Source organism: Ictidomys tridecemlineatus, chromosome 3 (genome assembly GCF_052094955.1).
Source record: "Ictidomys tridecemlineatus isolate mIctTri1 chromosome 3, mIctTri1.hap1, whole genome shotgun sequence".
Lineage (NCBI taxonomy): Eukaryota > Metazoa > Chordata > Mammalia > Rodentia > Sciuridae > Ictidomys > Ictidomys tridecemlineatus.
The window spans coordinates 21,858,583-21,884,697 of NC_135479.1; the positions used below are offsets into that span (position 1 = coordinate 21,858,583).

The 26,115-nt window shown below is 39.8% G+C and overlaps 2 protein-coding genes across 4 annotated transcripts in view; one reads left to right on the plus strand and one right to left on the minus strand.

Annotated features, from left to right (window-relative positions):
- Wipf2 (WAS/WASL interacting protein family member 2) overlaps positions 1-22,635 on the minus strand; it is a 48,379-nt gene extending 25,744 nt beyond the window's left edge. Inside the window, exons 1-3 of one of the 3 annotated variants that reach the window (XM_021724200.3) lie at positions 22,462-22,635; positions 14,632-14,645; positions 3,273-3,404 (exon numbers count right to left, since the gene is read on the minus strand). In XM_021724200.3, coding sequence (XP_021579875.1) covers positions 3,273-3,335 — 63 coding nt within the window. In that variant the 5' untranslated portion in view covers positions 3,336-3,404; positions 14,632-14,645; positions 22,462-22,635. Of the gene's footprint in view, positions 1-3,272; positions 3,405-14,631; positions 14,646-22,142; positions 22,280-22,461 lie in introns of those variants that run through there. The other 2 variants (XM_005321814.5, XM_021724201.3) reach the window with 2 other exon arrangements.
- The window catches only part of Top2a (DNA topoisomerase II alpha), a 323,275-nt gene that overhangs the window by 136,807 nt on the left and 160,353 nt on the right, over positions 1-26,115 (plus strand). The window lies entirely within an intron of this gene.

The following is a 26,115-nucleotide window of genomic DNA, read 5'->3' on the forward strand; positions in this document are numbered from 1 at the left end:
ATAATCTAAACCTCTGTATGTTTCCTCACAAATCACCATCCTTTCACATTCTGCTTTGACTTTAAGTGACTTTCTTCTATTTTTGACTAAAATCTGCTCACTTCAGACTCAGTTCAAGCATCACCTCTCCTCAGGGCCTTTGCCTCCTCTTCCTCCTCCCACTATAGCCACAATAGCTCTTAATGGGCTTGCATACAAAATTTCACCTCAAAAGGAGTTCATATACATCCTAAGAAGATGTCTGAAAACCACAGGTTACAGGGAAAATAAGTACAAGTTGGCAGACCTACACTCTAGTCCTACTACTGAGACCAATCTAATTAAACAAGTCACTTTCCCCTTCCCACTCCCTATTTTTCCTGAACTGTATCCCAGACTTTTTTTTGCGTGTGTGGTGCTGGGGATTGATCCCAGAGCCTTGTGCATGCGAGGCAAGCACTCTACCAACTGAGCTATATCCCCAGCCCCCCAGCCCTTTCTATTTTGAGACAGAGTCTCATTAAGTTACCCAAGCTGGCCTCAAATTAAGCAAGTCACTTTTCCTCTTCAAGACACAATTTCTTACCTATTAAATACCTAATTATATAAATAATTATGTGCGCACACATATGCATATGTATATATATTATGTACACACATACCTATGGACCATTTTTGTCAGAAGTTACTTTTACTTGTAAATTTTACTAAAATGAGAAGGCACAGATTCCTTCCTCTTTTTTTTTTTGGTACCAGGGATTGAACTCAGGGGCACTCAACCACTGAGCCACATCCTCAGACCTATTTTTTGTATTTTTATTAGAGGCAGGGTCTCACTGAGTTAAGGGCCTTGCTGTTGCTGAGGCTGGCTTTGAACTCACGATCCTCCCATCTCAGCCTCCCAAATCACTGGGATTTAGGGGTACGCCACCGCAACTGGCCTCTTTTTCTTTTTGAGACTGAGTATCATTAAATTGCTCAGAGTCTAAATTGCTAAGGTTGGCCTTGAACTTGTGATCCTCGTCTCAGTCTCCCAAGCCACTGAGATTATCCAGCTGCAGATTCCTTCTTTATTATGTGATACCAGGAGGTTTCACAGCCCAGGTAAGGTTAGAGTGGCTGCCTCCCTGGTTTTTTTCCTCCCATTATTGAAACTTTGTATTCTTACCAATCTATTCCATAAGCTTCTTTCTTTTTTCCCATTACTAAGGACTAAACCCAGAGTAAGATGTTTAACCACTGAACTACATTCCCAGCCCTTTTTAATTTTCATTCTTTTTTTTTTTTATTAAACTTAGCAAATATCAACATTTTATTTCCTATTAATTCTTATTTTATCATCAGGTATATAGAAAGTCTATTAAGAACTTTCTAAAAATATTCACTGAATAACTTTCATTTTAACAGATATACCTATTGTGTTTCTTTCTTTTTATTTCATACATGACAAATAGTGGAATGCATTACATTCATAATTATCCATTCACAGCACAATTTTTCATAACTCTGTATATAAAGTATGCTCACAGCAAATTATACCATTATACATGAGCTCTCTTATTGATTTTTTTTTGCATTACAATTCTTTTTTTTTTTTTAAAGACAGGGAGAGGGAGAGGGAGGGAGGGAGAGAGAGAGGGAGAGAGAGAGAGAGAAATTTTTTTTTTAATATTTATTTTTTAGTATTTGGCAGACACAACATCTTTGTTTGAATGTGGTGCTGAGGATCGAACCCGGGCCCCACGCTTGCCAGGCGAGAGCGCTACCGCTTGAGCCACATCCCCAGTCCTGCCTGCATTATAATTCTTAATACACCTTTATACCACAATTTATCATATCTCTGTTTGTATATAAGGTATGTTGACACCAAATTCACATCTTCATACATGTATTTTATATAATGATGACCATCCCCTTCCACCATCCTTGCTATTCTCCTTCTCCCTCCTTTTCCCTCCCACCCCTATTCCCTATCTAGAGGTAATCTTTAATTTCCATTCTGAGGCAGCAATCTCACTAAATTGTGGAGGCTAGGCTTGAACTTTCTTTCTTTCTTTCTTTTTTTTTTAAGAATTTTTAGTGTAGGGGCTGGAGTCATAGCTCAGCAGTACAGTGTTTGCCATGTATGTGTGAGGCACTGCGTTTGATGCCCAGCACCACATATAAATAAGCAAATATAAAATAAGGGTCCATCAAACAACTTAAAAAATATTTTTTAAAAATTTTAGCGTAGATGGAGACAATTTATTTTATTTCTTTCTTTATTTTTATGTGGTGCTGAGGATCAAACCTAGTGCCTCACATGTGCTAGGCAAGCGCTCTATCGCTGAGCCATAATCCCAATCCTGAGCTTGAACTTTCAATCTTCCTTCCTCAACCTCCTGAGTATCTGGGATTATAGGCCTGAGCCACCATTCCCAGCTTCCTTCCTTTCTTTTTTTAGAAAATTTTATTTATTTAATTTTATTGATTAATTGATAGGCACTTGGAATTGAACCCAGGGCCAGGGGTGCTTTATCAGTGAGCCACATTCCCAGCCCTTCTTTTTTTTTTGGTATTAGGGATTGAACTCAGGAGCATTCAACCACTGAGCCACATCCCCAGCCCTATTTTGTATTTTATTTAGAGACAAGGTCTCACTGAGTTGCTTAGCACCTCTCTTTTGCTGAGGCTGGCTTTGAACACGCAATCCTCCTGCCTCAGCCTTTTAAACCACTGGGATTACAGGTGTGTGCCACCAGGGCCGGCTCCTTCCTTTCTTAATAGGGTGTAAGACATGATATGTTTGACTTTAAAATGAACTGTCTCGGGGCAGAAAAGGAAAAAATGAACTTGTAGCAAGAAACAACCACCAAGAATCCCTGTCTCTTTTCTCAGGGATACCAAAGAAATGACACAATCTCCTTTGAAAAGCAAATAGTTCAGGAAGAAACACAAGTTCCTAATCCAATGCAACCAGTTCAAATTTCCATTTAGAATGAACCAGGACAAGGAAATAAAACATGCCATTACGGTAATAAATGGACCTCTTCAGAAGTCATGAGACTAAATGATGAGGACAGACAATATTGGTTCTCCATTTTCCCATACCAAATGTCATGAGTATACTATGTCTATACAAGGAATTCCTAAGTATCTATGAATACTAGGACCAAAAATCTGGGATGTTAAAAACAGAATTAAAGGGCAGGCTCAAAATAACATCGGTATGGGCAGGAAAATCGAATTTTTAACCAAGGCCATCAATCTGTTTACTTAAAGGTTTGGAGATAGACTAGTAGAAGACTACCTACCTGATTAAAAGTGGGAGGGGGAGGAGGGCCAGGAGGGGGAGGAGGAGGAGGAGGAATTGGCATCCTTGCCCTGCTCCCTGTTGGCACTGCTCTCTCTCCGTGTTTACTTGCAGCTTTAGGTCACTCATATACCTGTAAATGAAATAAATAATCATAAGAATTACTTTACCATTAAAGACACTGAGGAGTCTCGCACACTTTAAGAGGACTAGAGGACTAGGCATGGCACTAGAGAGACTAAGCACCTCATATTCTAGATGTGATGTAATATAGTCCAGAGCTTGGTAAACATTCTTGATAAAAGGCCAGATAATAAACATTTTAGGCAACAGTCTCTGTTGCATATTATTTTTCCTTTGTTTTGTTAACCTTTCTTTCTGGTTTTTTTTTTTTTTTTTTTTTTGAGGTACTGGGGACTGAGCCCAGAGCCTTGTGCATGCTGAGGAAGAACTCTCTCTACCTCTGAGGCACAACGAAGCCCATTCCCTTCTTTTTTTAAATAAATAAGTATTTATTTATTTATTACCAGGGATTGAACCTAGGGGAGCTTAATTACTGAGCTCTTTTGAGACAGGGTCTCACTAAGTTACTTAGGGCCTCACTAAGTTGCTGAGGCTAGCTTTGAACATGAGATCCTCCTGCCTCAGCCTCCCAAGTTGCTGGGAATACAGGTATGCACTGCTGTGCCAGCTTAAACTTTATTTTAAAGCAGTTTTAGATTCAGCAGCAAAATGAGCAAAAACTACATAAAATTATCATATACCTCTGTCTCCACACATGAATACCCTCCCATACTACAGGTACATTTGTTACAAATGATAACTCTATAGTGATACATCATTAACATCCAAAGTCCATAATTTACATAGGGTTCACTCTTGGTATGGTACATTCAGTAGGTTTTGACTAATGTACAATGAGTTACATCTACCATCTTATAGTATTATATAGAAGTTTTATGGCCTTATAAATCCTATATTCTATTAATCTTGTTTTCCTCCCAATTCTTTCTTTTTTATATATAAACTTTTTAGTTGTAGACAGACATAATACCTTTATTTATTTTTATGTGGTGCTGAGGATCGAACACCCAGTACCTCACATGTGCTAGACAAGCACTCTGCCACTGAGCCATAAGCCCAGCCAATCCCTCCAATTCTTAAGCAACACTGATCTTTTTACTATCTTCATAGTTTTTCTGATTCTAGAATGTCATATAGTTGAAATCATATACCATAGAGCATCTTCAGATTGTCTTTTCATTTGGTAATAGGCATTTAAGAGTCCTTCATGTCTTGACATCTCTTTTAGCTTCTTTTGAGATGAGGTCTCATTATATTGCCCAGGCTGATCTCTAATTCCTGTGCTCAAGTGATTGTCCTGCCTCAGCTTCAGAGTTGCTGGGACAATAGTCACATGATACTACATCCATTTTTTAGCTCTTTTTCTTTTTTAGTGTTGACTAATATTCCATTGTTTAGATATACTACAGTCTGCTCATCCATTCCTACTGAATGACATCTTGGTTGCTTCTACGTTTTGTCAATTCTGAAGAAAGTTGCTATAAACATCCATGTGAAGGGTTTTTCAACTCCTTTGGGTAAATACTAAGCAGTGTGACTGTTGGATCACATGATAAAAGTATGTTGTATTCTGTAAGAAACTGCCAGACTTCTTCCAAAGTGGCTGTACCATTTTGCTTCACATCTTTGCATCATGGGTGGTTTTGGATTTTGGCTATTCTTTTTTTCTTTGTTTGCTGGTCTGCAGTACTGGAGTTTGAACCCAAAGGCACTCAACCACTGAGCTACATATCCAACCCTTTTTATTTTTTAGACAAAGTCTCGCTAAGTTGCCCAAGCTGGCCTCAAACTTGCGAACCTCCTGCCTCAGCCCAAGTTACTGGAAATACAGGCAAGCACTACTGCAACCACATAAAAAAAGGATTTGTTTGTTTTTTGCCAGCACTGGGGATGGAACCCAGGTCCTTGCACATACTCAGCATGTGCTCTACCACTAAGATGTATGAATTTTGGCAGTTGTATAAGGTGTGTGGTGGTATCTTGTTTTAACGTGCAATTCCTTAATGACATGATGTTAAACATATTTTCATATGCTTACTTGCCATCTGTATATCATCTCTGGTGAGGCTGTCTGTTTAGGTCTTTTGACTTTTTGTATGTGTGTGCTGGGGACTAAATCTAGGGCTCTACCATGATAAACCCATGCTCTACCACTGAGCTACACCCAATCCCTATTTATCATTTTTTTCTATTTATCATTTTTAAAAACTGAGTTGTTTTGTTTTCTTATTGTTCAGTTTCAAGAGCTCTTTGTATGTTTTAGATAACAGTCCTTTATCAGATATGTCTCCTGCAAATATTTTCTCCCAGTCTGTGGCCTGACTTTTCCTTCTCTTGATTTTCATAATCTTTTAAAAATAAAAACCAGTCTTAGTTTGAGGGCCAAATAAAAATAGGCTATGGATCAGATATGACTCATAGGCCATCGTTTACTGACACCTGGTATAAGCACATTCACGGAATCTGATAAAAGCGTAACTTACCACCTGAGAAGGTAGCCACTTATCAAGTCGTAGAACAGCACTCAAAAACTACAATAGCTGTCCCCCATAGTTACACTCATGGAAGCTGATCAGAGCATAACTACCACATGAAAAGTTATCTATCAAGTAACAAAACAGCACTCAAATATACTGCTGTCCCCCTATTATAGTTTTTTTTTGTGGTACTAGGGATTGAACTCCTGGGCACGCCACCACTAAATTACACCCCAGCTGCTGCTGCTATTGTTCTTTTTCTTCTTTTTTTTGGAGTCAGGATCTAAGTTGCCAAGGCTGCTGGCCTCAAACTTGCAATCCTCCTGCTTCAGCTTCCTAAATTGCTGAGATTATAAGCACTTACTATCAGGCCAGCCCTCTATTATAGTTTGTAACTAATCTGCATTTCACAAATGAGGCTAAAACCAGGAAAGTAATTTACCCAAAGACATTAAAATAGGGGCCAAAGATATAACAGTAGTTACTTCTAAAATGGTTGGCCTCAAGGAAATCCCATTTCTTCCTTTCTTTCCTTCTGTCTCAGTATGTTGTCCAGACTGGTCTCAAAACTGCTGGTCTGCAGCAATCCTCCTGCCTCAGCTCCCACAAGCAGTTGGGACTACAGGTGTGTATCACTGTATCCAGCTAGGAAATTGCATTTCTTTATCCCCAAAACTGAAATATAAAAAGGGCTGGGGATGTGGCTCAGTGGCTGCTCATCTTAGAATGCATATCAGCTCTATGCCAAAGGCACCATTGCTTCCTCAGGCTAAATTTTAGCTAATAACAACCACAAGATTTCTAAGATTGAAGATAAGAGTACTACAGTTGTCCTCTGTCCCGTTACCAAACCAAGTACCATTTAGCCCCTGATCACCAAGCAATTCACTGCAACCAAGCAGAAGCTACAAACACATTTCCAGACATTTTATATACAGGCAGTAAAAGATATTAGCCATTTTTCCTTTCTATCCTAGGATCTACAATACAAAAGGAAAGAAAATATGCCTCTTTGTATTGTCAAAGCTAAAAAACAACTTGAAATCACAGTGCTATAACATCTTCAAAAAAGATGTTGCATAAATCCAAGGCAGATGATTATTACATCTATTTTCAAGGCCTGTGTCAATTTTCCATTTTTCCAAAAGCATTAATAGATTCCTGGATTTAGGCAGCAAAATATAGAGTAGCTAAATACTCATAATTAATATTTCCTCCCCACCCACATATCCTAAGAACCAGGGGATTTAGGGATTTAGCAGAAAAATGGAGTCACACAAGGCCAAAGTTATTGTCATCAGTCAATATTTAATACTAGGGAAGAGAGAGGAGTTAATCAGATGAAAGACACATCCTAATTTAGAAATGCAGACCAAAGCTAGACAGACTAAAACAGAGTCTGAATACAAAAGCAATGCTAGGTGATAGCTAAGGAGTTTGTCATGGAAACATGAGATGTCACTAATAGTTGAGAAAGAACTCTTTTAAATCAGGGTTTTCAAATATGCCTTAAGATAAGATATATTTAAAGGATCTGTTTAAAACACAAACACAAAAATATCTGTCGGGGCTGGGGTTATGGCTCAGTGGTAGAGTGCTTGCCTAGCACATGTAAGGCCCTGGGTCTGATCCTTACCACCACATAAAAATAAATGAATAAGGGTATTGTATCCAACCACAACTAACTAAATATATAAATAAATAGATAAATAAATAAATAAATAAATCTGTGGGCCCTAAATCCACACCCACTAAAATCAGATAATTTCCAGAAGACCTGATATTTTATGTATTAAAGAAGCACCTTAAGTGATACTTGGGGTTAGGGAAATCTGGAAAACACTGTATCAAAGGAGTATTACTAATCACAGACACAGTATTACACTGCACAGATACTATGGTGTTTTAATAAACATCTGCAAGAGAAAGCTGATGAATGTGTAGGTTAAACATGATAGACTAAATGCATTTATCAATGTTCCCTCATAAAAACACCATTAAAATGACAGCAAAGATGGGCTGGGGTTGAGGCTCAATGGTAGAGTACTTGCCTAGCATGTGTGAGTTATTTTATTATAAATAAAATAAAGTTATAAAAAAGTGTTGGAGATAACTATTAGAATCTATGTTCTAACTGGTTGTACAATTAAAAAAAATAAGGGCTGGGGTTGTGGCTCAGTGGTAGAGTACTCGCCTAGTGTGTGAGAGGCCCTAGGTTCGATTCTCAGCACCACATATAAATAAATAAATAAAAAGAAAGGTATTGTGCCCAACTACCAAAAAAAAAAAAAAGACAGCAAAAAGCCAGGCCTGGTTGTGCACACCTGGAATCAAAGCAATTTGGGAGGCTAAGGCAGGAGTATCACAAATTCAAGAATAGTCCCAGCAATTCAGCAAGGCCTTAAGCAACTTAGCAAGACCCTTTCACAAAAAAAGAAAATTAAAAAAGGGCTGGGGAGGGGCTAGGGCTGTAGCTCAGTGGCAGAGCCCTTGCCCTGCATGTGTGAGGCACTGGGTTCGATCCTTACACCATATAATAAAATAAACAATAAAAAAAGGCATGTTGTCCATCTACAACAACAACAACAAAAAAGAGGGTCGGGGGCTGGGGATGTAGCTTAGTGGTAAAGTGCCCCTGGGTTCAATCCCCAATACAGAAATGAAATAAAAAAAAGAAAAGAAAAGCAAAGCCAGCAACACGGGTTGGGGATGTGGCTCAAGCGGTAGCGCACTCGCCTGCCATGCGTGCGGCCTGGGTTCGATCCTCCGCACCACATACAAACAAAGATGTTGTGTCCGCCAAAAACTAAAAAATAAATATTAAAATTCTCTCTCTCAAAAAAAAAAAAAGCCAGTGAGATTTCTTTTTCTTTTCTTTTTTTTAAGATACAAACCTAAAAAAAAAAAAAAGAAAAGAAAAAACAATAAGTTAGAGCTATAGCACAGTGGTAGAATGTGTAGTACTTAGCATGTACTATGAGGCTTTGGGTTCAATCCCAAAACTAAAAAAATTTAAAAACAAGAACAAAGAAAATGAAAAAAAAAGAAGAAGAAAGATGTCAACAACGTTTTGAAAGCAGGAATGCAGATATACTAGGAAAAAATAACTTCATAGAAGCCAGGCATGGAATCCAAGAGACTCAGAGGCTGAGGCAGGAAGGTCACAAGTTCAAAACCAGCCTTAGCCAATGTAGCAAGACCCTATTTCAAAACAAAAAAATTAAAATGACTGGGGATGTAGCTCAGTAGCAGAATGTCCTGGGTTCAATTCCCAGTTCCAAAAGGAAGAAGAAAAAACATTTAGAAAAGGCTCAGAAATTAGAGGTGCCTGATACTTCTAGAAAAGAAGATGTAGGAGGGTATAATACAGGACTGGGGTTTTGGCTCAGTGGTAGACTGGAAGTCTACTTAAAAACAACAACAACAACAACAACAACATATTCCTCTATCTTCTTCCATGCTACCACTTAGAAGATTGAGAAAACTGAACATGAGGGCTTCTGAACCAAGGGACCAGTCACAGATAAGACAGGAATGCCACAATGAAAATAGGGAGATCAAGTAAAATATCTAACTACTCAAATAGCAAGTCCTCTTCTCCCTCCCCAACTCTCTTCTCCTATGTGGCTCCAGAATCAGCAGTTGTCAGACACACTCAAACACATGCCACGGGCCTATGCTCTATAGGCAAGAATATTCTGACCAGCCTGCCAGTTTACCCTACGGAAGTGATGAGCCCAGGGCCACCTAGTTTGAGCTTTTTAGTGTCTCATTCTTAAAAATAAACAGAGAAGGGCGGGAGTTGTGGCTCAGAGGGCAGCACTCGTCTAGCATGCGTGAGGCACTGGGTTTGATCCTCAGCACCACATAAATGTAAAATATATTGTGTGGGCTGGGGCTGTAGCTGAGTAGCAGAGCACTTGCCTAGCATTCATGAGGCACTGGGTTCAATCCTCAGCACCACATACAAATAAATAAAGTAAAGGTATTCTGTTATCTACAACTACAAAAAAAAAAAAATAAAGAAAGAAAATATATTGTGTCCACCTATAACCAAAACATTTATGTTATTTTGAAAAAATAAACAGAGAGCCAAAATTATCAGATATTTGAAGAAAATCTCTGATAGGAAGGACAGAATCAAAGTAAACAAACAACTTATGATGACATGCAAAAATACTGATACATAAAATTCAGAGAATAAGCCCAGTGTAGTGGCGCACACCTGTAATCCCAGCAACACAAGAGGTTGAGAAAGGAGGAAGGAAAGTTCAAGATCAGCCTTAGCAACTCAGGTGAGTTTTGAGATCCTATCTCAAAAAATAAAAAGGGGCTAGGAGCCGTGTTGGAGTTGTTGCTAAGTGGCAGAGTTTTTGCCACCCAGTGGCAGAGGCTTGGGTTCGATCCTCAGCACCACATAAATAACTAAACAAAGTTATTATGTCCAATCTACAACTAAAAAATATTTTTTTTAAAAAAAGCCACCCTACAAAGCTGGGCATGGTAGCACATACCGCTAATCCCAGCAACTTGGAAGATTGAAGCAGGAAGATCACAAATGCAAGGCTAGCCTCAACAACTTAGTGATGCCCTAAGCAACTTAGGGAGACCGTGTCTCAGAATAAAAAATAAAAAAGGGTTAGGGCTGTAGCTTAGTGGTAGAGCACCCCTGGGTTCAATCCCCAGTACCAAAAAAAAAAAAAAAAAGGAAAGAAAGGAAGGAAAGAAGGAAGCAAGCAAGCAAGCAAGAAAGAGAAAAAGAAAGAAAGGAAATAGAGGGCTGGGGATGTGGCTCAAGCGCACTCACCTGGCATGTGCAAGACACTGGGTTTGATCCTCAGCACCACATAAAAATAAATAAATAAAATGAAGGTATTGTGTTCAACTACAACTAAAAAAATTATTTAAAAAAAAAGAATTTAGGGATGAATCAGTGTTTGATATTCAGTAAATCAAGCAAAAAAAGAAAAGAAAGGAAGGAATAACTAATGTTAATTCTAGGGGAAAACCGTGCAAAAAATTAAATGTAATCTTGGTACACATCATCATTAGGCTGACTGCAAATTTTCTTTGTTTTTTTTTCCCCCCTTCTTTTGATAACATTTTCCTCTACTTCCTTCTAGATTCACCTGGAGATAAGAGGCTAGAGACCTGGAAACTACATTTCCCAGAATTCTGTCAGTGGGCTGTGGTTTAAGATCTGAATGATAGAAGAAAGGCAGATAGATGCCATTATTACCCTCCAATAGCAATGAATGGTCCCAGAGAGAACTCAGACTTGTGGTCTGCCTTGTTTCCAATGTTCTCCTACAAACTGCCTGCTTTGGTGCTTAAGGTAGCTAAGATTATTAATGGTGGCCTGGGGTTGTGGCTCAGCAGTAGAGGGCTCACCCAGCATGTGTGAGACACAGGGTTTGATTCTCAGCAGCGCATATAAATAAATATTGACAACTAAAAAATACTGAAGAAAAAAAAAAAGGACTGAAATAAAATGTAAGCAGATGCTTCATAAAATGTTGATCCAGACTTCACACGGAGAAGTGTCATGCCTCATTTCAAAGATAATATATTAAACGTCCCAACGCCCCACAGATAATCTAATAACAAAGCTATGACTTTCACTATTGAAGAGTCTCTTCTCTATCATCCTGAAAAGCTAGAAACATGCACATTTTCATTCCTTGATCACCAGTGACAGACTACTAAATCAAGAGTCTACTTTTAAGTTATGAAAACAGGACAAGCTAATGCAGTTACATAAGAAAGGTACTAAATCAAACAGGACCATCTGGGCTTTGAATGCTGTGATTTCCAAACAAAAGTCAATATACTTGCAGATAAAAATGCTTTCCTATATCCAGAGTTATAATGGTCCCAGATTTAAAAAGCTTTCATATATTCAGAGTTATAATAGATGCTGGACTTATGCATCATGTTAAAACATGGCCTAGACGACAGGTATAAAAGAATTCTATATTCACCAGTTCATAATAAGAACATCTGTGCTCTTTTCCTAGTCCCATGAGGATTGTAAACAGGTCAATATTCCCTAGAAATAAATAAATTTTCTGTTTCCTAAAAATAGCATAATCTAACAAACCGGCAATCCAATCATGCCCCATAATCTAAGACCTGTTACCCAATAATTCTATCTCCAACCAGTTTCTAAGATCCTAAAGTTGTAAGACCCAATCCAGACAACTAAGTTGAATTTGCAGGACCTGAGAGAAATCAAGATTAAAAGAAGGGCTGGGGATGTGGCTCAAGCGGTAGTGCGCTCGCCTGGCATGCGTGCGGCCCGGGTTCGATCCTCAGCACCACATACCAACAAAGATGTTGTGTCCACCGAGAACTGAAAAATAAATATTAAAAATTCTCTCTCTCTCTCTCTCTCTCTCTCTCTCCTCTCTCACTCTCTCTTTAAAAAAAAAATCAATTGCTGGGCTGAGATTGTAGCTCAATGGTAGAGCGCTTATTTAGCATGTGTGAGGCATTGGGTTAGATTCTCAGCACCACATATAAATAAGTAAATAATAGATGTACACTGACAACTAAAATATATTTAAAAAACAAACAAAAAACAGTCAATTGCTCAAAGATCTTCCCTGACAGCCCTTCCACCTAGTCAACCTGGGCTGGGATTCCTGTTAACTATCTGCACAGTTTGTTCCCTGCTATATCTTCAGCACCTAGCACAGTCCTTGGCACACAGGAGCTCAACAATTCCTGTTAAATAAATGAATAAGAAATATCAAAAAAAGAAAAAAAGGATAAATGCCTATAATCCCAGTTACTCAGGAGGCTGAGGCAAGAAGACAGCAAGTTTGAGGTCAGCCTCAGTAACTCAGCCAAACTCTATCCCAAATTTAAAAAAAAAAAAATTAAAAATTAAAAGGCTGGGAAGGGGCTGGGATTGTGGCTCAGTGGTAGAGTGCTTGCCTAGCATGTATGAGGCACTGGGTTTGATTCTCAGCACTGCATATAAATAAATAAAGGTCCACTGACAACTAAAAGAAAAAAATTATCTTTTAAAAAAGTAAAGATTAAAAAAAAAAGGGCTGGATGCTCAGCAGTAGAGCATCCCTAAGTTCAATCCCTAGTTCCAAAACAGGAAGAAAGAAACATTAAAAAAAAAAAAAAAAAAGGGCTGGGGATGTGGCTCAAGCGGTAGCACACTTGCCTGGCATGCGCGCGGCCCGGGTTTGATCCACATACAAACAGGGTCCACCAAAAACTAAAAAATAAATATTAAAACTAACTCTCTCTCTCTCTCTCTAAAAAAAAAAAAAAAAAAAAAAAAAATCAGCTTGAACAATTCCACTCCCATACTAGGAATTGAAACCAGGGTGCTTTACCACTGAGTTACATCTCCAGCCCTTTTTATTTATTTTGAGACAGGTCCACACTAAGTTGCTGAGGCTGGCCTCAAATTTTTGATCTTCCTGCCTCAGTCTCTCAAGTCACTGGGATTACATGCATAAGCCACCACATCTGACTGAGAAATTCTACTTTAAGACTTTACCCTGGGCTGGGGATGTGGCTCAAGCGGTAGCGCGCTCGCCTGGCATGCGTGCGGCCCGGGTTCGATCCTCAGCACCACATACCAACAAAGATGTTGTGTCCACCGAGAACTAAAAAATAAATATTAAAAATTCTCTCTCTCTCTCTCTCTCTCTCTCTCTCCCCTCTCTCACTCTCTCTTTAAAAAAAAAAAAAAAAAAAAAAGACTTTACCCTTAGAGATATACTCACATACACAAAGGTTATTCACTGGAGCATAGTTTATAATAGCAAAAGACTGGAAACAATTAGAAGATCTATCAGTATAGTTTGTAATAGCAAAAGACTAGAAACAATTAGATCTATCAGTTCAGGGAAGGTATCAAACTCATTATTGTTGATTAGGATAATGGCCAAAGTAAATTCAAAAACAAAAGAGCCTGGCATGGTAGCTTATGAGGATAATCCCAATAACTCAGGAGTCTGAGAGTAGGAGGACTGCAAGTTTGAGGCCAGTCTCAGCAACTTAATGAGGCCCTAAGCAACTAACAATACTCCATCTCAAAATAAATAAAAGAAGTAAGGGATGTAGCTCAGTGTTTAAGCGCTCCTGGGTTCTCTGGTATCAGAACAACAACAAAAAAGATGCAGATAGTATTAACAGTGTGCTACGCTTGGTCTTTTTTTTTTTTTTCAAACAAGAAATATATACATTTGCTTTATACATGGATGGTATCTCTAGAAAGGATTTTAAGAACATAGTATCAGTTGCATCCAGGACAATGAATTGGACTGATGAGAAGGGTAGAATGAATATCTGAGGGTATATCTTTTACCTTTTGAATTCTATGCTATTTGAAAAATAAAATTTGAGCTGCAGTTATAGCTCAGCATGTGTAAGGCACTGGGTTCAATCCTCAGCACCACCGAAATAAGTAAATAAATAAAGTTTTTTTAAAAAAAGACTGGGCACGGTGGCACATGCCTGTAATCCCAGCGACTCAGGAGGCTGAGACAGGAGGATCCCAAGTTCAAAGCCAGCCTCAGCAACAGCAAGTGCTTAACAACTCATATGGGTCAGGTTGAGTCCCCCAAGTTCAATCCCCAGTACCCAAAAAAAAAAGGGCTGGGAATGTGGTTCAGTGATAAAGCACCCCTGGGTTCCATTCCAAGTACCCATCAATTAATCAATCAATAAAATTAAATAAATAATTTCTAAAAATAGTCACGTCCTTATTTCTGAGAGACAGAAACAGTTTAAATATCCCATATCTGAATCTTAGATGACAAAACACCTTACCTGCCTGATGAGCACTGGGAGGGCAGAAATGGAAACAGAAAAAACTCACTTATCCACAAATCTCAGACATACTACCTCATACTAGATAATACCACTTTAAATTCCATTTTTCAACAACCAAGTGTCCCAATTCTGAATACATATGGGGAATGTTTTCACAGTCAGAAGAGATTATTAGCAGGGTTTTTGTTTTTTTTTAAAATGGAAGGCTGGGGTTATGGCTCAGCAGTAGAGCGCTCGCCTAGCATGTGTGAGGCCCTAGGTTCAATCCTCAGCACCACATAAAAAATAACTAAGTAGGGCTGGAGTTGTGGCTCAGTAGTAGAGCACTTGCCTAGTATGTGTGAGGCCATGGGTTTGATTCTCAGCACCACAAATAAATAAATGAGTAAATAAAGGTCCATCAACATCTAAAAAAAATTTTTTTAAAGAGTATTTTATTTTATTTTATTTTTTTTTAAATTCTTTTTTTTTTTTTTAAAGAGAGAGTGAGAGAGGGGGGAGAGAGACAGAGAGAGAGAATTTTTAATATTTATTTTTAGTTCTCGGCGGACACAACATCTTTGTTGGTATGTGGTGCTGAGGATCGAACCCGGGCCGCACGCATGCCAGGCGAGCGCGCTACCACTTGAGCCACATCCCCAGCCCTAAAGAGTATTTTAATAAATAAGTAAATAAATACATAAGTAGCTGGAGTTGTGGCTCAGTGTAGAACACTTGCTTAGCATGTATGTGAGGAACTGGGTTTGATTCTCAGCACTGCATTTAAATAAATGAATAAAATAAAAGTCTGTCAACATCTTAATAAATAAATAAAATAAAGGTATTGTGTCCAACTACGACTAAAAAATAAATATTTTTTAAAACAAAAGATTATTGGATTCAGTGTTTTCATAAGCATAGAAAGTAGGTCAGTGAATTAATACTGAAGAAATATAAATACTGACTAAAAACAAATTATTTGCACTGAGGGACTTCAAAATCCAAATGAAGTTTATTTGAATCCACCAAGTTTAAGAAACTAAAATAGTTCTAAAACTTAATTATAAGAATTTGTACATGTAAGTATACTATATTACTTACATATACAGATCTACCAAACTTTAAGAGACTTTTCAGGAAAGAAAGATTTGAGACATTAAACATTAACTCCAATATTTGCTACCACAAGCAAAGCCCTGAACCATATCAAAATCTTTGAATTTGAACCTGCATATTAGAAACAGAATACTATGGACTAATGATGGCAGGAAAAAACTGATTCCAAAGTTAATAAGAAGATTCATCTGGGGTTATCTGCAACATAGGGCCACTCATACATTACAAGAAAAGATCTTCAAAGTCTATCCAAACCAGGCATGGTGGTGCACGCCTGTAATCCCAGTGGCTTAGAAGGCTGAGGCAAGAGAATTGTGAGTTCAAAGCCAGCTTCAGCAATGGCAAGACATGAAGCAACTCAGTTGAGACCCTATCTCTAAATAAAATACAAAACAGGGCTAGGGATGTAGCTCAGTGGTCAAGTGTCTGAGTTCAATCCCCAGTACCAAAAAAAAATCTATCCCAAGATTTAGCAGAAACAAGGTAGTCTTCAGCTAATTATTCCCTCAAAAACAAAAGGGTATTTACAAAGTAGAGACAGTCATTCTAAATTATAATAACTGTGGGAGCCAATTCCTGGTTCTTCCATTTGATAACTTATATGCCTCCATGGATTCTTTCTGTATTCTAAGTCAAAAATCTTAAAGAGGTTTAAAAGTGACACAGACTTTAAAGAACCTACCACAGTTTTTTCTCTATTAACATCATAATGTTATGTTTAGCAATTTTCCCCTCTCCCTTCTTTCTTTGCCATACTGGGGTTCATACTCAGGGCCTTTTACATGCTAGGAAAGCACTCTATCACTGAGTTACATCCCCAGCCCTTTTTATTTTAAGACAGGATCTTTTTTTTTTTTTAAGAGAGAGAGAGAGAAATTTTCAATATTTATTTTCTAGTTTTCGGCGGACACAACATCTTTGTTGGTATGTGGTGCTGAGGATCGGACCCAGGCCGCACGCATGCCAGGCAAGCACGCTACCGCTTGAGCCACATCCTCAGCCCCAAGACGGGATCTTACTAAATTGCCCAGGATGGCCTCAAACTTGCAATCCTCCTGCCTAAGCCTCCAGATTAGCTGGAATTTCAGGCATGCACTACCATGCCCAGCAATTTAATATACCTTCTTAAATTATATAAAGAAAGGCTCATTGGTGGCTGGAGTTGTAGCTCAATGGTAGAGCACTTGCCTCACAGTCACAAATTCTTGGGTTCATTCCTCAGAACTGCAAAAAAAAGAAAAAGAGAGAGAGAGAGAGAGAGAGAAAGAAAGAAAGAAATGTTCATAAGCTTAGCTTATAAGGTTCCTTTGGCTCAAAGGCTTGGGATTTGGGGCAGAGATTGGAAATACTACCTTTCTTCCTCAATGCCCTAGACTTGCAAAGCTAGGCAAAGGCAATGATTCTGCATTTAATCACTAGATGAATAAGAACCAGATTTGAATTTAGAAAAAAAAATAAATGATTGCAAGAACATTCAGTAAAGACTGCTGCCTCTCTTTCCTTGCAGAACAGCTCTCAGGATCTGCCAATGAACCTCATTTTGACATGGAACGCCCCATCCACTCTAATCCAGGCTCAAGAGACAGTCAGTCAACCGAAACTCTGCCAACTTCTGCTTGGGAGCTGTGTGAAGAACAGTAGCAACAAGAGCCTACTTTGAGAAGGAGATCAACAATCACACTCAAGAAGAAAAGAAGTTATTTGGCAAAGGGATGCATGTTGCCAAAATGTTAATCACAGCTTCAAAGTCCTGGTTTGTGTATCTGCAACTATTCTTTGCTTTGACAGAGTCCATTCTCTAGTGCAGGAAACCCAACTCAGCTTCTGTCACCCTCCTCATTTGAAACAGTCAAGAATCTTTTCAATTTGGTGATATCAAACTGTGACACAGACAAGATATCCACCAGAAACTAAAAAGGGGGGGGGGAGGTACGGGTAATGTGAAATCTGCCATTTTCCACTTAGTAATAGCTCAAGCAGAGCAACGGGAAAATGTAGAACAGGAAAAATTGAAAAACATTATATTAAGGAAGCAAGCTATACCAAAAGCCTCCCCAGGAGCTCTGAGCCTCTATAAGTTATCTCAGAAACCTCTTAAAAATTAACCAAGGGGGGGGGCTGGGGTTGTGGCTCAGCGGCAGAGCGATGGCCTGGCAAGTGCGAGGCCCTGGATTCAGTCCTCAGCACCACATATAAATAAATAAGTAAAAAGAAAGGTATTGTGTCCGACTACAACTAAAAAATAAATATTAAAGAGGAAAAAAAAATGAACCAAGAGGGCTAAAGTTATGGCTCAGTAGTAGAGTGCTTGCCTAGCATGTGTAAGGCACCACATAAAAATAAATAAAATAAAGGTATTGCATCCACCTACAACTAAAAACTATTAAAAAAAAAAAAAAAAAGAACCAAGATAGCCAGGCATGGTGGCTAACACCTGTAATCCCAGCAGCTCAGGAGGCTAAGGCAGGAGGATCATGAGTACAAAGCCAGCCTCAGCAAGACTTTTTAGTGAGGCACTAAGCAACTCAGTGAGATCCTGTCTGTAAATAAAATACAAAATAGGATTGGGGGGCGCGCTGGGGTTATAGTTCAGCAGTAGAGTGTTTGCCTCGCACATGTGAGGCACTGAATTCAAATCTCAGCACCACATAAAAATAAATAAAGATACTGTGTCCATCTTTTAAAAAATCTTAAAAAAAAAAAAAAAGGGCAAGGGATGTGGCTCAGTGGTATAGCGCCCTTAGGTTTAATCTCCAGTACCAAAACAACAACAACAAATGAACCAAGATGCAGCACACACCTTAATCCCAGCAACTCCAGAAGCTGAGGCAGGAAGTTCAAAGCCTCAGCAACTTAGTGAGGTCCTGTCTCAAAATAAAAATAAAAAGGGCTGGGGATGCAGCTTGGTGGTAGAGTGTCCCTGGGCTCAATCCCCAGTACTGAAAAAAAAAAAAACTTGAAGGGCTCAGAGGCAGCACACTTGTCTAGTATGCAGGACACTGGGTTCAGTCCCCAGGATCCTTAAAAAAAAAAAAATCACACTGTAGGTTGAAAAATCTGAATATTACACAGGTTTTTACCCCCATTATAAGTACATATATACCACAGCCTGCAGCTCTTCCTGGAGTGGATGTGAAGGCTATGGTTTACTCAAACAGCCTGAACCAACAGCCTGTTGAATTTCAGAACTACTTCAGCAGTAGGAAAATAGAACCAAGTGCACCAGAGCCAACCAGAAAGCAGAAGAAATCAAGAAAAACATTCTATAATTTTCTCTTCAACATAAGATTCCTCTCTTCCCTTCTTGAAAGCCATCAGTAAAACCTGAAAACTCCAGTGTTCTCAATATCTTCCAGTCTCCCCTGAATTTCACCTTTGTGCTGACATCACACAGCTAATCAGTAATAACTAGGGTAAACACCATTCTGATACTAAGTGGGAGATAGAATTAAAAACTGCCCTCTCTTTAGCAAATCCACCTCGAACCTCAGAAATGCCAAGACTTTCAGGAACACTTCTAGATTAAATAAGTTTACCTATGTGCAAAGTGTAGAGAGAATCACTCTACAGAAGTTAAAAAAGCCAGGTGCGGTGGCGCATGCCTACAATCCCAGCGACTCAGGAGGATTGCAAGTTCAAAGCCAGCCTGAGGTGCTAAGCAATTCAGTGAGACCCTGTCTCTAAATAAAATACAAAATAGGCCTGGGAATGTGGCTCAGTGGTTGAGTGCCTCTGAGTTCAATCTCCAGTACCCAAAAAAAAAAAAAAAAAAAAGCTGAAACAGGATTTTGAAGAATTAACAATGAAGCAGGAATATAGCTCAGTGGTAGAGTGGTCTAGTTGGAAAGAGGCCCTGGGTTCAACACCTAGCACTACAAAAAAAAAAAAAAAAAAAAATTAGCAAAAAAAAAACAGTAAAGCAGCTAAAACTGTCCACAGCACACTCATCCCTACCAACTGACAACAAGGCCATAGATAGCGACTGGATTAAAGATAAGGCTCAATTGTCCAAAATATTATTTTTCAGGGAATTCTCAAAGAGCTCATGGAGGGTCTAAGGTTGTGGCTCAGTGGCAGAGTGCTTGACTCACACGTGTGAGGCACTGGGGTCGATCCTCAGCACCATATAAAATAAATGAATAAACGTATTATGTTCATCTACTACTAAAAAAAATTAAAGAAAAAAAGAGCTCATGGAAAAACCCAGTTTCTGTCAAGAATAAAATACTATATTCTCCTAGTCTCCATCAACTGACCTCATTCATTCCCAACTCTAATTTCCTTATCTTCATTTTGATGGTAGCCAATAAAATGAAACACAATAGTAAGAAATTTTCAACTATATAAAAGTTTCACACTGGGGCTGCGATTGTGGCACAGCATTTGCCTAGCATGTATGAAGCCCTGGGTTCAATCCTCAGTGCCACATAAAAATAAATAAATAAAAAGAAAGGTATTATGTCTATCTACAACTAAAAAACATACATATATTTAAATAGTTTAAAAGAATAGTTAAAAGCAAGATGCAGTAGTGCACACCTGTAATCCTAGCAACACAGGAGGCTGAGGCAGGAGAATGGCAAGTACAAGGCCAGCCTGGGCATATTAGCAAAACCCTGTCTCAAAATAAAAAGTAAAAATAAAAAGGGCTGAGGGCTGGGACTATAGCTCAGTGGCAGAGCACTTGCCTAGCATCTGTGACGCATTGGGTTCGATCCTCAGCACCACATAAAAATAAACAAATAAAGGTATTCCATCCATCTACAACGACAAAAAAAATTTTTTTTAAATAAATAAATAAAAAGGGCTGAGATGTAGCTCACTAGTAGGGTACTCCTGGGTTCAAATCTCCAGTACAGGGCTGGGGTTGTGGCCCAGCGGTACAGCGCTCGCCTAGCATGTGCAAGGCCGTTGGATCCTCAGCACCACATAAAACAAATAAGTAAATAAATAAATAATCAAGGTATTGCTGGGGCTGGGGATGTGGCTCAAGCGGTAGCACGCTTGCCTGGAATGCGTGCGGCCCGGGTTCGATCCTCAGCACCACATATAAACAAAGATTTGTGTCCGCCGAAAACTAAATAAATAAATATTAAAAAATTCTCTTTAAAAAAAAAAAAAAGGTATTGCATCCAACTAAGACTAAAAAAATATTAAAAAAAAAATCTCCAGTACTATACACACAAAAGGACTGGGGATGTAGCTCATCTTATACACCCAAGGCCCTGAAATCAATCCCCACTACTACTGGGGGGAGAATATAATTTAAAAACTAAACATGCATCAAATCTAAACCAACTCTTTCTTGGCAATACACACACACAAACACACAAAAACATACATATTTACACACAGATATACATTTTATATAATAATGTGTGTGTATATATAAATATATATATGTGTGTGTGTGTGTGTGCGCGCGCACATATATACACATTATTATACACACACAAGACCAAGAGGAAGAGACTGAGAAAAATGTCTTTCAAATAGCAATATCTCAATCTTGTTTCCAGAGCACTTGTTTGCAACCACTTCAACATCTCACTTGTTTAACACAGTCTTTTAGAGAACAGGATGAGGATTTTAATTCCTAATAAAGAATGAGAGAAGATTTCATAAATGGTTTCTAACTGGCCTTGAAGGATGAGTAGAATTTTATCAGTGGATGCAAAAGTAAATTCCTCCTATATTACAAAGGGGGGGGGGGAATGAAGAGTTTAATGATTTGCCTCAAAGTTAATGAGTAAAGCCAGAGTTGTGCTAGAATAGTTTTTACTCTCTAAGCTCTTTTCTGGTTCAATAAAAGGAGAAGAGTAGCCGGAAACATTCAATAAGTCATTCAGAAACCAAAACTTAAGTCAAAAATAACAGAATGAAAAAAAAAAGGAAAGAAAGAAAGGAAGGAAGGAAGGAAAGAAGGAAAGGAGAGGAGAGGAGAGGAGAGGAGAGGAGAGGAGATGGGCCCTGGAAGAGCCCCAAACAGTATTTTTCAAGTCTCTTTAAAAATATGAATTCCCAGCTTCTTCCAACTTTTCACTACAATGTCATCTTTTCAGAATTTTCCTTCCTGATCAGCAACTCAATCACACACAACGCCCACATCTAGCACTCAAACACGAACCCCTCAACTCCAGGTGCACCAAAGCGTATCTCAACATTTCTCAGTCCAACCTTTAACTGCATTCTGACTGCCTCTCAACTAACGCTTGTAAGATTCTATCTAATATAAGCAGTTTCCTGAGCCATCCTCCCAACCATGACTTTTTATCTAAATCAATTCTCAAAATGTCACACGGGCCTCCTCACCCAGAGCATCCTACTAATTACCTGTTCCCAACAGGTACTCCCTTCCCATCTCCCCTTTTGCGCACGGTTACCTCGTTCTTCACCGCGACTTTCCGTCTTACCTCAACCAACCCTTCAAGATGCTTTATTTCCTGTCTCTCAAAAAGCACTTCGCCCATCTTCACAGTCCGCGCCCGCCCAGTACCAATTCCTGACCACTCCTCCTTAGATGACCCACGCCCCCACTCTAGCTTCTCCAGACCCAACCCCCATTTCCCCAAATCCCGCCCCCAGAGCCCCTCTCTCCCCCTCAGGCCCCTCCTCCGGTGCCCCCACTCTCCTCAAGCCCCGCCCAAAGCCCCCCTCTCCCGATCCTCCCTCCCATCTCAGGTCCGCAGGTCACCTCAGCGACGGACCCAGCCCTCTCAGCCTCTTTCCGACCTGGTTGCAGCTGCTCCGGGAGCGAATCCTCCGCCACCTCTGCTCTGGTTTCGTCTTGTCTCACTCGCCCCCCCAGCAAGCTCTCTTTCTCGCCGCCGCCGCCCCTTTTGCCAACCCGGAAATGGATGTGCTCCCACCGTCCCCAGCGTCCGCGAACAAAATGGAGGCGGGGGAAAAAGGAGGAGGGAGCGGGGAGCAAAGACACGCTAAACGCATGCGCCTCTGGAAAACCTGCCCCCTGCCGGCGCACGTAAAGACGGAAGTGGCTGGATCGGTCGCCATCTTGAGAAGGTCGCAAGAACTCCGCTTAGCAGCTAAAACCGGGATTTGCATCTTTGACTACAATTGAAACTACCTGGAGAGCTTCAACTAGCTACTGATGTCAGGGTTGTAGTCCCAGAGATTCTGATTTAATTGATCGAGTGCAGCCTAGTATCGGGACTTTTAATGCGCGTGATTCTAACATGTCACCGAGGTGGAGAACCACTCAGCTATCGTGTTTCTTGAATATACTTCTTTTTCATCTTTAGTCCACTAGGCGCGCTCGCGCACACAGCCTCCCCCTAAGTGTCCTTCCCTAATCTCGAGTTAACGAAGAGAACGCCTCAGCTAACCTTGCAAGGGACCAATAGGCAAGCTCTGGTTGTCATGGCAACAGAGAAGCAGGCCCCTGCTAACAAGTCATCCTTTACATCAACTGAGCCACCAGACCCAAACGGTATCTTTCGTGGGCCAAGGGTTTCCCATTTTCAGTGATGAGAGATGGTGCTGCGAAATCCTTCAGCTGCTTGGCTCAGAGACAGAAATACTTTGTCCTTCCTGGTGCAATTGCTAACTCCTTGGCAACTGATTGAGGATTTCTCCCAAGTCCACCCACAAAAGCACTTTGTCACTGCAGCCCATCCCACTGATTTATATCCTCAAACTGCTCTTTGGGTCAGTTCCATTCCCAGCGCTGAATCTGAAGTAAGAGACAGGATTGGGACTTAGTCCCCACAACTTAAAAGGCTTCGGCAACCCTGTCTGTAAAATTGATGCATATGCCTGTCTCTTCTGTCTCTTAGGGTTGTTGGAAGGCACAAATCAGGTAATGAATGGGACAACACGTGATAAGCCATAATTGTTGTTATTTTTGTTTTCCTTCTCTGTTCCACCATGAGTAGTGCTGGACCCCACCCACTAGTCAAGTCAGTGTCTCATTATGTATCAGATGTGGGCCAGGCACCAGGAGATTGATACAGAGATGACTAAGAGCCTCTGTCCTCAGGAACTCACCGTGTTGGTGGGCAGACTGGCATGTAAACAGCTAGCTGAGGTACAAGTCAGCATGTGATTAGTGCCATGGGGACATGAGACAAGGGAGTGATTAATTCCTGATAAAGAATGAGAGAAGATTTCATAAATGGTTTTTCACTGGCCTTGAAGGATGAGTAGGATTTTATTAATAATCAGAGAAGCAAGGAACACATTCCAGACATAGAGATCAATGGATGCAAAAGTAAAGATGTCCAGGTATGTACTTCTGCATGCTTGAAGGTAAGGTAATGTGGAAGTGGATCCTAACTCTTGCTAGAGCCTCCCAGATCTTCATCTTCATGTCCTACCTGTACCCTCCTCAGTCACTTTTATGTTGTGTGGTCCTGCAGGCAGCCCTGACCTCAGAGCCTTTGTACTATCTATCCTCTTTAATTTTTCAGGCCTTAGCTCAAATGCCCCTCTACAGAAGGCATTCCCTGCCCACTGTAGCCAATGTAAGCCCCTGTGCTCTGTAACATCACTCTGTGTTAAGGGCAGCCACTGTGGTGAAAACAGGGACACATCACTTGTGGAGATAGCAATAGACTTCATGAAGAAAAAGCTAAGTAAGGCTGTTACCCATTTTCTGAGTGAGATCTGATGGATGGATAGGAATTAGATAGGGTTTCAAAGAAGGGAGGATTCCAGGGAGAGTATATGCAAAACAGGAAGAATCATGGCATTTTCCAAGAAAAGTATTTTGATGTGATGAGAGCTAGAACTTAAGGAAGAGACAAGAAATTGGGTCAAAGACATAATCATGGGGCCTGTGACTTTGTGGGTGTGTATGTGTGAGGGGGGGAGGGTGATGAGTGTGTGTTTGTGTGGTAGTAGGAATTGAAAGTAGGAGTACTCTACCACCATGCTACATCCCCAGCCCTTTTTCTTTTTCTTTTCTTTTTTTGTTTTTTGTTTTGTTTTAAGACAAGGTCTCACTCAGTTGCTTAGGGCCACACTTAAGTTGCTAAGGCTGATATTGAAGTTGTGATCTTCCTGCCTCAGCCTCCTAAATTGCTAGGATTACAGGCATGTCCCCAATGCCTGGCAAGGTCTGACATTAGCACCATGTGCCAGGTACTATTATAACTTCACATATCATATCTCACTTAATCCTCACAATAACTTTCTGAGGTACATAATACCACCCCCATTTTACAGATGAAGAAACCAAGGAAACCAAGACTCAACAATGTTAACCACCTTTTCTTCTTTATTTTTTTTTCTTTTTTATTTTTTTGGTGCAGGGGATTAAACTCAGATGCACTCAGCCACTGACCCCTCCCAGCCTTATTTTGTATTTTATTTAGAGACAGGGTCTCACTGAGTTGCTTAGTGCCTTGCTAAGTTGCTGAGGCTGGCTTTGACTCACAATCCTCCTGCTTCAGCCTCCTGAGCCTCTGGGATTACAGGTGTGCACAACTGAGGATGTTAACCATCTTTTCTGAGGTGTGTGGAGGTTAGGGATGAAGGGGCATGGGGAGGGGATTGAACCCAGGGTCTTATACATGCTGAGCACAAGCATTACCACTGACGTACACCTCAATGCCAAAAAGTTAACCATCATGCTCCAAGTCACATGCCTTCAAAATAGCAAAAATTCTCCAGATTTTGAACTCTAATGATCACATCAGTAAATCTGTCCCCTCCTAGTGTCCCCTTTTTATCAATTTTTTTTTTTTTTGACAGAGTCTCACTATGTTGTTCAGGCTGGTCTCAAACTCATGGAAGTAGCTGGGACTATAGGTACACTGCTACACCTGGCTTCAATGCATCTTTTTAAAAACAAATATTTAACTCTACTACCCTGAAGTGAAATTAACAAGCAATATAAATTACCTGGATACACAATTTAAAAAGCGGATCAATATAATTTTCTGGCTATTAAAGAAAAATAAGGACAAGAAGAAGGCATTTCAATATGCAAATACTTGGGCACTATTCTACACTGGAAGTTAGAGGAAAATAGGAAACTCTACCCCCAGCCCTAGAATCACTAAGAATGTGATAGGGACAAATATAGACTGACCGAGGAGAGTTGAATTAGGCAGAATTGCCATTGGTCTGACTTTCCAAAATGGTGAACAACTCTTGGTAAAGTTCAGAACAATACAAAACAATTTACATAGTGGTTGCATTACTGGAAAAGACAGGTCATATTAAATATGTGCAAAAATATTGCATACTTGTGCTTTCCTTTTCAGGCTAAGAACCTAGAAGACCTAAAAACAACTAAAATCCTGGATCAAACTTTTTTAAAAAACTTAAACGCTACTAGTGGTGCATGCCTGTAATCCCAGTGGTTTGGGAGGCTGAGGCAAGAGGATCACAAGTTCAAAGCCAGCCTTAGCAACTTAGCAA